At 36.7% G+C, this 11,888-nt stretch overlaps 1 protein-coding gene across 1 annotated transcript; it reads left to right on the top strand.

Annotated features, from left to right (window-relative positions):
- The first annotated feature begins 991 nt into the window (after positions 1-991).
- On the top strand, positions 992-6,523 carry PDIL1-4 (PDI-like 1-4). The gene is made up of 12 exons (XM_010266384.3): positions 992-1,733; positions 2,319-2,448; positions 3,224-3,389; positions 3,488-3,606; positions 3,718-3,798; positions 4,142-4,228; positions 4,320-4,394; positions 4,585-4,653; positions 4,740-4,820; positions 4,929-5,063; positions 5,896-5,952; positions 6,114-6,523. Exons 1-12 carry the CDS (start codon positions 1,180-1,182, stop codon positions 6,306-6,308), a joined length of 1,749 nt encoding a protein of 582 aa, XP_010264686.1. The 5' UTR covers positions 992-1,179; the 3' UTR covers positions 6,309-6,523.
- Positions 6,524-11,888: the final 5,365 nt, after the last annotated feature.

The raw sequence follows: 11,888 nt of genomic DNA, 5'->3' as shown, positions 1-11,888 counted from the left end.
TAAAAGTGGGACCAATCATGTATGAGATGTACATGTGAGATGATGTTGATAGGGTGTTGGAACATATTTTCTGGTAGGTGTGTTGGACTTGTAAAGAAGTGCTAATCCTAATAATAACTAAGGTGTTGTTTGGTAAGTCTTTTTTGAAAGATTTTGTAATAAATCTATAGCTAAAAGATTACGTGAACTTTTGCATTAAGATCTTAATAACCTGAAGACGATTTGGTTAAGGTGTGTCTTCTCGTGCGAAGGCACGATAAAAAAAAGTCGAAAAGCTTTATTTGGAGCTTCCAAAAAATAGCTTAAAATGAGCTTGACGTGTCTTTTTGGAGTGTCATCTTTTGGCAACTAAATCTTTCCCAACCAAACGGGAAAAGACCAAAACACAGACTACTGGGTTTTTAAACAAACGATAGCACGTGCGGAAAGACACACGAAAAAGAGCCTAAGTAGGTGTTGGGAACATTGTACTATTTTTAGAGAAAAACGGTGCTAAGCATGTGAAGTTCTAAGTATTTTTTGTTTGGAATTGGTGCTGTTACATAGATGATTTTTCTTGTTTTTTTTTTTTTTTTTGAAAAAACATTGGTTTTATTTGGTACCGATGTTGGGAGCAACATTTTCAATGTTCATCATAGAATTGTTGGCAGCAACACACCGCTTTCCTAAAAAACATTAAATTTGGCATTGCTTCAGACCACATTTTCATGATTTTCAAGACGTAGTCTAGAGCAAGGTTTTTTTGTAAGAAAACGGTACCAAACAAGAGGGCATTGCTTCCGGCATCGTTTTCTCTGCCGTGATGCCTACATTGCTTCATTTTCTAAAAAAACGGCACCGATGCCAAACACTGCCTCGCTGCTGAGTGGTTAACCGTTCTTATTGTTGGCCTGTTGGGGGCAGCTGGAGGACAGCGGCAGAGTGGCGAATGGGTAGTTTAGTCATTAGAGTGGGATCTAATTACAAAAATGGCTATATCAGTTACCAAAATGGCCAAAACACCGTTGACTCAGTAACGTCTTTTAACGCTGGTGCATCACTGAGTAGCAGATCCAGACTCGATATGCGTTACGTTCCTCCGATTTTTCTGATCTGAAAGAGAAGAAAGTTCAGATCGGAAAAACCCTACACCCCTCATTTCTCTTCACATTCTCTCCCCTCTCTCTTCTTGCCGCGGCAATGGCCAGTCGATTCTTTCTCCTTCTCTCAATCTCAGCTCTTCTGCTCTTTAATGGGTTCTGCTCTGAAACTGTCTCGAAAGAATCACCGAAGAAAGATGACGATCTCGACGAAGATCTGAGTTTCCTTGAAGAGGGCGACGAAATTACCCCCATCAAGGACCCTCAAGCAGATCCAGACCACTTGTTCGAAGACGATGATGATTTTGACAACTATGAGGACATTGATGACTTCGAAACGGATCACGAGGAGTATCCGCCACCAGAGGTCGACGAGAAGGATGTTGTTATACTCAACGAGGGGAATTTCACTGATTTCCTGGAGAAGAATCGGTACGTGATGGTGGAATTCTACGCACCTTGGTGCGGACATTGCCAAGCACTTGCGCCTGAGTACGCCGCGGCAGCTACGGAGTTGAAGGGTCAGGCCGTGCTCGCAAAGGTGGACGCCACAGAGGAAAATGAGCTAGCCCAGAAGTATGAAGTGCAGGGGTTCCCAACTGTCTATTTCTTCATTGATGGGGTTCACAAGCCTTATCCCGGCCCCAGGAACAAGTAAGATTCCCCTGATATCCTCTTCTTGCAGCTTTTACTTGATCTAAACTTTAAATTCTGTTAGAGAGTTCTTTCATCAAGATGTTGACTTTTGAAGGGATAAAGTTTCTTTTACTTATAAGAAAAGGGATAAAATTTCTTTGTATAATTGAAGAAGTGATTATGAAGAAATTAGCTTCGTGAAACCGTTTCCTATTAAAAAAAAAAGAAGAAATGAACTTCGTGAATTTATTTCGCGCTACTTGTTTACGTTTCACTGAATCCTCAGTCTCGGCACGTTTTCTATTTTTTAAGGGAAGGAAATGAAAAACACTCAACTTTGTTAACTATTTACATTTTCCTCTCTGTTTTCTCTTTCAAAGTCCATGACAGGGATCGAAATGGAAAGGCATTTATATTTCTTTTTTTCTTTTTTAAGTGTGGAAATCCCCTAATTTGGAAATTGGGTTTAATTGGTAATCATTGTACTGTACTACTGTATCGAGAAACATGAATATAATTATACTTGATGAAATTGGATTTTGTTTTTAACGTATGTTAACACCTGGAACACTGATGGTAGTTAATTTACTCTATACTCTGTAGAGATTCTATTGTTACTTGGATTAAGAAGAAGATTGGACCTGGTATTTACAACATAACCACTACAGAGGATGCAGAGCGTATATTGAAAAATGAGGATAAATTGGTTTTGGGATTTCTTGATTCATTGGTGGTATGGCTCTTCCTTTATAAATGTGATGATTCTTTCTGTATTTTGCTTCTAGCTTGTGAGTTGAAGATGTCTTGCTGTGTTAGTATCAAGTTGGTATATAGGGGCATTTAATCTATTTCTTCAAAATGTCTTTTTTGTTATTTGGGCTATTCGAAGATTTGAAAAGATATCAATTTGATGAAACATTCTGCCTTGTATAAGGTGATCAGGTTTGTAACCTTTACTTGTAAGCTAACGATGACCCTGTTATGAATCCATTGGACAGTAAAATATGGTTGAAATGATTTTTCCTTTTTTGTTCCATGTGTGGAATGGGGTAAGAAATTGCTCTCCTACTTGGCTGTGGAACTCAAGAATTGAAATGAATTAATTGTTTTCACCTCTTTGAGATTGTAATGCCTAGGTTGTGAGAAGTTCTTTCTTTCTTTCTTTAATTTTTGAGAAAAGTATAACGTATTGCATTGAAGTATGCTCAAATTTACATCAAAGCCCTGCAAAAGAAGTCACTATACAAAGGCTGTGTCATATCTGTATGGCTATTCTTAAAGTCTAGATACAAAAGGAGATCTGTCTTCAGAAAAAGAGTTATATTGAATATCCTTGAATTGATGCTGAATAGCAACCCATAAGTATATTCTACCCCATAACATCTTCGCCACTGCATCTTCTAAGTTAACTTTGCTTTTAAAAAGTCTTAAAAGCATGTTATGTTAACATCTATTGTTTAATTATTTTTTTTGGTCTTGTTTCAAATCAATTTTTCATGCAAATACAGGGTCATGAAAGTGAGGAGCTTGCTGCAGCTTCAAAACTTGAAGATGATGTTGACTTCTATCAAACTGCCAGCCCAGATATAGCAAAGCTTTTCCACATTGACCCCAAAGCTAAACGTCCTTCTGTCGTCCTGGTGAAGAAAGAAGCTGAGAAAATAAGTTACTTTGGTTAGTTTTTTCATTACTTCTCCATAGTTCATGCTTTGGGCCTTTTCCTTTTCTCCTTCAAGGTGCATTACTTTGACATAGTTTTGGCATTTTTGCAGATGGTGAATACACCAAGTCTGCAATAGTTGATTTTGTGTTTTCCAACAAGCTTCCCTTGGTGACCACCTTTTCTAGGGAAAGTGCTCCATTGGTTTTTGAGAATCCAATTAAAAAACAGGTATACCATGTGCTATGTACTCATCATTACTATGACCCATAGAAGAGAATATTTTTGTGAATTAGAATCTTATTTACTTCATGGTTTTCATGTCTAATGTTTTCTTTTCAGCTGTTGCTTTTTGCAACAAAAAATGCTTCTGAGAAGGTTATTCCAATATTTCAAGAGGCAGCTAAACATTTCAAGGGAAAGGTAACATAAATTTACTTCTTAGAGGATCTCTTTAACCAATTCCTGGTTTGCTTCATTCTGCAAGTTCTTCAGTTGGGTCATCTTACATCAGTTTGAAAACACAAAATCGCTTGAAACTGTTATATTAATTGCCTAGTTCCACTTGTTCTGAGTATTGAAGTTCAGCGTCTTTGATGAAGCCAATGTAGTTGGGATCAAGTTGATCGGAGAACTTTATAAGTTTGTTTTAATATGTGCTCAATAACATGAACTTGGTTCATATTTTTCATGCCCTACTCCTCGAGGCCCAAAACCACTATTAGGGAACAATATGGTGTTCATTTTTTTCCTGGACTTTTTGCAGCTCATTTTCGTCTATATTGAAATGGACAATGAAGATGTTGGAAGACCAGTTTCAGATTACTTTGGGGTTACTGGAGATGGTCCTCAAGTAATTTCTTTGAATTCATTCTAGTTTTCCCTTTTTTCATGTATTTCATTATTAAAGGGGTCCTCAAGTAATGATGTCCATTTGTGTTCAGATTCTTGCATACACAGGAAACGATGATGCCAAAAAGTACATACTTGATGGTGATGTGACCATAGACCGTATCAAGGTTAGAATTATCACAATTTCATTTTTTTATTATTTTTCTCTCTTTCTTGTTGTAGGAAATGGTGCACATGGAATAACACAAGCCGCTTTATTAAGTTTTGTGCCAAAAAATGTCGCTTTATTAAGTTATGAAAAAAATTAGTAAATAATTGCACATTTAAGTAACTCTTATCTTATCTGTTGTGTCTTAGATATTTGGGGAGGATTTCCTTGAAGACAAGCTTAAGCCTTTCTATAAGTCTGATCCCATCCCAGAGACTGTACGTTCTCAGGTGTCTTTTTTCTGATGATGATTTGCCATCTAGTCTTATGATCTAAATTTCCTTTTGTAAATTGTTCTCCACAGAATGTTGGGGATGTGAAAATAGTGGTTGGGAATAACTTTGATGAGATCGTGTTGGATGAATCAAAAGATGTTCTTCTCGAGGTATTACTTTGCTTTATGAAATTAATCTAAAACCCATGGGCCATTTATTGTTTATTCTGGATTTTTCTCTTTTATTAGTATTGGCATGATTCTAATGTTATGAACTAGATCTATGCACCATGGTGTGGGCACTGCCAAGCACTGGAACCTATTTACAACAAGCTTGCCAAGCATCTGCGTGGCATTGATTCTCTTGTCATAGCCAAGATGGATGGAACAACCAATGAGCACCCCCGGGCTAAGGTATCATTCATTCTTCACTTACTATTAGTAATATGTTATGCTAAACAACTTGTTGATGGCCGTAAGTTTACGAGTGTTAAGTTCTCAAATTTGACTCAGAAGTTGGGCTGTTGGCTAACTTGGCTTCTGGATTTAACTAGAGTGCATAAATTAGTATGGACACTTGAAACCTGATTGCTTTGATGATGTGAGAACAAGCCTTTTTTTTCTTTGTTTTTTAAGATTGCTAATTGATAACCTTGGGTTTTGACCACTGCAATGTTGTGTATAACATGTACAACTCTTTCTTAACCAGAAATTTTCAATTAACATAAAAAAGCTGTAGTGAAGATTTCTGCTTGGTTCACAAATGAAACCTTATCTATGTCTTTTCTGCTAACCAAAGTTGGGCAAAATTTGGTGGGTCGTGAAAATTATACTTTAATTCTTTTTCTAGTAAATTTTCTATTTATCATGCATTATTAGATTTAATGTTTGACTATTTGTTCTATTTTTTTTCCCATGTTCATTTATATTTGGTTGACATTTTTTATCATTTTTTTATGGTATTTGGTGATACGCCTGAATCCCCCATAGGGGGCCGTTTGAGTAGTTCAGCACCACAAATAACCCCCCTCCCCAAATTTTGGTGGTAGCGGGATTCAAATCCCAGTCTCTGCTGGAACAAACCAGCTAACATACCAACTGAGCCACCCCTCAGTTGGTGACATTTTTAGCGTTTGAACCATAATTGAACATGATGGTTGAAAGAACATTTGTAACACCACTTGTCCATGACTCTGCTGCTTTGATGAAAGAAAGTGAATAAAATCTGCCTGTTTTGCTATTGCAGTCTGATGGCTTCCCCACACTTCTCTTTTTCCCAGCTGGAAATAAGAGCTTTGATCCTGTAAGTGGTGTTTAATACTATTATTTCTTTTGAAGCCTTTCTTCTTGCAGTTATTATTATTTTTGAAATTGGTATTACCATCAAGCATTTAGAAGTAGTGGACACAACATACAAGATATGGAAGTAAGTTTTAAACAACATTTGGTTTCTTGACCAAGCAGATTACTGTTGACACTGATCGAACAGTGGTTGCATTTTATAAATTCCTCAAGAAACATGCATCGATTCCTTTCAAGCTCCAGAAACCCGATGCAACTCCAAAATCAGAGGGTGCTGATGCCATTAAGGTTGATAAGAGTAGCAGTTCTGAGACCGAGGCTAGCAGCAGTTCTAAAGACGTGAAAGACGAATTGTGAGGTCTTAATTCATAAGATGTATGCGCGCTTTGTATCATCAGATCAGATAGGAAGGGCAAAACTTGTCACGTACATAGATGAAAATTAAATAGAGTAAAATGGGGGGTGGAGGGGATTTGATGATCTTCTCAGATGTTCTTGTCTGAAATTTTGATTTCTTCGAGGCCTCGGACAAATTTTCCGAAAGAATACAATAAAGTTCATTTTCTTTCTTATATAGGACTGCTAATAGTATCTGTTTGTCTTGAATTCGAATTCGATCTATTTATAATTTGATCGAACATAGATCCATCCCTACCCCATCTGATCCTACATATAACTGTGATTTAGCTGTTTTATGGTCTGCACAGAAATCAAGGGAAGTTTGGGTTTTAAATAGCATAGATACATATAGTTTGATTTATTAGTAAAATTAGTTTGACTATTTTTTGTCTTTAAATAAGAAAAATGCTATTTTGGATTCATTTTATTCCTCATATAGAATATAGAAGTTATTTTTATTTCATTTTATTTATAGTATATGGTGTTTTGAGTTTAATTTATTAATGTTATTAACAATCCTAAATAAATCCAATAAGATTCCATTAGAAATCAAATTTGGATTTAGATATTCTATTATGTCTAACGAATCTGTTTGCAGCTCTATTATCATCTAGGGGGTGTATGGTAGTATGGTCTTCATAAGGCAGCATACTGTGTTTGAATTTATTGGCTCCATTGTGGTTTTTTTTTTTCATTGTGGTGTGGTTGAAATCAGATGATTTGAATTACCGCACTCATAATCATAGGGTGCCAATGGGGCAGTTTCTTCATTTAACGGGTTTCGGATTGAGTTTGGATGTTGTATATTATTAATAAATTTAACCAAATAAGACATTTTATTTTAATAATGAAACGAATTAGAGTGGACGTAGATATTGTACATTAATAATAAATAATTAAATAAATTTCATGAGACTTGAAACTTGATATTTAAACGATGAAAATATGTAAATTTTACATAAGAATGTGCCTATAAGGCTATAAACTTGTATTAGTAAAATGGAAAGCATTTGACAGCCTTAATTAGATGTCTAAGGTGGTTTCTTTGGTATGGCTGACCATGGAGGAGGCATCTTATTCCTGCAAGTTAATAACCCACCACCCACCAAAACTTGGCGACACTTTGGGAATATGAAAACCCAATTCAGTTGGAGCAGATTTTAAGAACTTTCTCAACTCCACCTCAGTGTTTGTGTTTGTGTGCCTATAATTACAACTTGTCTCTGTGTAGTGTGTACCCCTGGACCTATCCTAGCTCAAGTGTCCAAAATCCAAACAGCTGGGTTGCCTCCTTTTCATCTATGTTTCTTTCACTGATGTGTAGTGGGAATGCTCCCTGAGATCAGTGGTCTCTTTGGCAGTTCTCACCTTTGCTTTTTGTTTTTTGGTCAAGACCGGTGAAGTCTTTCATCTTGCGTGGATTGCGGAGTTTCACACGACTTTACAACCAGACCCAAAATGTCATCTACAACTCTCTGTAATAAGAATAAGTCGAATTCGAGAAGGCCACATCAACGGCTTCAGTCATGTTTTGTTCATTTTTTTTTTTGATACATTTCATGGGCTTTGATGGGGGAGGGGCTCTTTTTCGCTACTGAGACTCTGAGAGGTCGATCCTAATGAGGTCGGTCTCGATTACTTTATTTTTATTTTACACCATACTAGTAATTTATTTCTTTAGTTCAAATCCAGAATTTCCTCTTATTTGTGTGTACGTGGTATTGTGGTGTCTATTGAAACTTTAGAAATTAGGAGTATTTGGCTTTACTCCAAGTCTATAAATTTGGTTATTCCTTCTCAGATTCCGTAGGAGAGGGCGGATATTTTTCTTAAGTTTTAATAAAATAATGAATTTGCATATGTCAAGGCCCAAGGAATGACCAAACTTTTTGTTTAACGCCTTGCAATACCTCATCCATGTTCTAAAACAGTTATTTTATAAAAGAAATTTTGTCCTTTTACTATTTCATTGATAATTAAATAATAAAAAATAAAATATTATTAAATTCGATGAAAATGCACAAAAAAAAAAAGACTTGTCTCCTTCTTATAGGATAAAAGCTTTGGCTATTGGGAGCCAACAGCTTATTAGGCTGTTGAGGAGCTCTTGAAAACTATTGAATGTATGCTTTATTTATTTATAAGTTTTACTGTTCCCTATATTTCAACTCCATTTGCATGTATGGAGGGATTACAAAGTACAACGGTTGGAAGATTTTCTAGTTACAAAGCTCAGTGACCTGCGACGTTTTGTCATTTATTTTAAAAAGAGTACCTTTTTTTTTTTCTGACCGGGCAAAGGCAAACTTCATGGTTTGTTGAGTTTTGATTGCCGTGGGATGGGGTTTGAGCAATTTGTTTGTTCTATAACCCCAAGTTGTTTCAGATTAATTTAGAGGTCACGATTCTTTGCTATGGGACACCTTCTATAGTTTCATAAATTTATTAAAGCTTGCATATCAAAACAGAAAAAAAAAATGCTAAAGCTTAATTACCATATTGTCTGCATTTTATAATTTGCAATGGAGTTACTAAATTAATATTCTGTTAAGAATAGTTTGTATTATTATTTAGAAATGGTTGAAAAATATTCAAAGTATGAGACTCATGATTGTCTATTTCAAAGAGACCCTTAACACTTGATTTCAAACTTTTAGAAAGATAGAATTTTAAATTTCAAAATTTCAATTGAATGAAAAAGGAGAAAATACCATGGTGTTCAGGTTCTTCATTAGCAAATAAATAGAGTGATTGCCCGTGCTTAGGGGTGGCAATTTTCAATCCAACTTGTTGAACCCGCCCAACCAACCTATTTATTAACGGGTTCAGACCTATTTATTTAATCCTGGGTTTTGTGGGTAAGTTAATCCAATAAGCAGTCGTTTAACGGATTGGACAGGTAAGGTCATGATTAACCATGTGAATAACCATTAACAAATTGGAATGATTCTGAATTGGTTCGTAGTAAGAATTAGAATCAGAATTGGAATGATTCATTCCCATAGTCTGTTTGGTTTAAATAGGAATGGGAATGAGAATTAAAATCAGCAGGAATGGGATTTCATTCCCAAGGGAGGGGCAGTGAATAGCCATTCCCTCAAATGGGAGAATGCCATTCCAGTAGGAATGGGAATGGGATTCCAATTCCGTCCAACCAAACAGTTGGAATCGAACTAACCCATTCCGATTCCGATTCCAAACCCCTATTCCCGCAAACCAAACGGGGCCTTAGTTGGTAAATTACTTATTACATTCTCTTTTTTCTTTACAAGAAGAAGCAGGGGATTTTGCTGAAGAACAAAATGGAGAAATTTCTGTTGATATTTTTCTGCAATCTCCATATTAACTTTTATGTTCTGTATATTTTTTTATTCTGTTCTGCATTTTTTTCTTCTTCTATCATTTATGTATATTGGTTGGTTTCATTGTTTCTTGTGTTTTGCAATTTATTTATTTTTTCTGTTTTTTCTTGTTCCTAGAGGAGAAATTTGGTTCCCCTTCTCTCATTTATATATTTTTTTTGTATTTTCTCTGTAATTTATATTAATATTTTCTGCAATTTTACTGTATTTTTTCTGTTCTTCATTTTTTATTTTTAGTTTTTTGCAATTTATATATCTGATTTGATGAATTAAAAATTAATGGTTTGGATAGATTGAATTGAATGAAGATGGGTCTGAATTGAACCGATTCATTTGAGTTTTTCTAAATAAGTCATTAACGGGTTGACGCGTCTAATGGATTGGGTTGAAGTTCACCCTAAACCCAATCCACCCAATCGCCATCCTTACCCGTACCTGGGTTGGGCTTTTACCAAAATTTGAGTGGGCTCACCCCAAGGCCCGAGCCTCAAGTAGTATAAATTATTAAATTGGGTCAACCCCAATTGCACCTTTAGGTAAGATTTAAGAATGACATTTTCATTTTTACAATTTTATTTTTTTTTATTAAATTTATTTGAAGATGGCCTTAAAAAAATGTTCGAAGAGGGTTAAAATCGACATATCATACTTCTATCCAAGCATATGAGGTTCCTTTAGCAAAATACAAATTATAGAAGATAGGTTTTAGTAAATCCATATTAAAACTATAGGGTTGTTTTAATAATTGACCAGTCACCGTGGTCTGTGGACTCGTTTTCCACTTTTTCCTTGTTTCCCTGTTTTCCACACTACATACACAGACACTAACACTCTTAAATCCTGTTTTCCTCATTTAACTCCGCGTTCTCCGATTCAATTCTCTCTCTCTCTCTCTTTTTTTTAATCTTTACTTTTAACTGAACAACTTATTTTCTTGCTTGCATTTGCAGTTGCAGGCAGAAGCTCCTCTGTTTCTTCCTCCTCCTTCACGCCATTGCTTCGATCTAGGGTTTTACATCCACACTGTTGATACGTGTCCAACTGTCCATTCCAGCTGCAGTAGCGATTGCGGTTTCATTAATTTTGGATTCCACATCCACGTTTCTTCTCGTCCTCCGAGGTCGTCTTTTTTTTTCTTCAACCGTTTTTCTTTTGTTTTAAATCCCATTGGTATATAGATCTGCGCCTCCTCCCTCTCCTTTCGCCTCTCACATTCTCCGTCCGTCTTGTTATTATCTAGGTTTCCTCTTTCAGTTCTAGTCTGCCGTGGACTTCAATCAGCATTGCTAGTTTATAGTTTATCGAGCAGGCAGATCTTCCATCCATTTTCTTTTGAGGGCAATGGCCAAACTGGTTACGCTTTCTTTCTCTATGCTTCTACTGCTGCTATTCGCAGATTTCACCGTCTCTCAAGATCCTCCTCAGTTCTCACCGGTTCCTGCGCCTCAAAGTGGAGACGTGGTTCCCTCCCCTATACCTCTTTCTCCCCACAGCGGTGCTCCCTCGCCTGCACCCTCGGTCCTGCTCCTCCCTCCTCCACCCGACGTTAGTTCTCCTCCAGCGCCTCCACCATCGGATCAGGCATCTGACTCTTCGCCAACATTGTCTCCTGCATCATCACCGGTCGACGCCAGTGACATTAATCACAAAATTGAAGATATGGCTGCGACTTCTGAAGAGTCTACAGGCTCCTCTGGCGGATTGAAAGGGGGACAGAAGGCTGGAATCGCGATCGGGGTCATCCTCGGCGCTTGTGCAGTCGGTTTCGTGGGCTTCGTTTATAAGAAACGCAGAGATAACATCCGGAGATCCCAATATGGGTACGCCGCGAGAACAGAACTTCTCTGAGATTGGTTACAAGGTTACACCCTGATCTTAGGTTTCTCTTCTTCGATATCGATACATCATACATGTAAATCTCTATGGGGAAAGATTTACAGGCATTCTTCGATTTCTTGTGATTTCTTTAATCTTACATCCCGAGAGTGTCGAATTCTTGCTCTTGTTCTTTTAATGCTTCTGTGTTCTTTGCATAATTTCATGTACTATCATGATTTACAGACCAGAGCACCATCTCTATCCTGCTCTGTCTACTTCCCAGTGATACTAATACACAGGACTGAACTATTCTGTGGAATTTTACATGTCATGCGTAAGCAAATTTGCAAAGCATAAG

Source organism: Nelumbo nucifera, chromosome 2 (genome assembly GCF_055504915.1).
Source record: "Nelumbo nucifera cultivar China Antique chromosome 2, China Antique-T2T, whole genome shotgun sequence".
NCBI lineage: Eukaryota > Viridiplantae > Streptophyta > Magnoliopsida > Proteales > Nelumbonaceae > Nelumbo > Nelumbo nucifera.
Note: the sequence above shows the minus strand (reverse complement) of the source record. Positions and strands in the feature narration are given on the sequence as shown.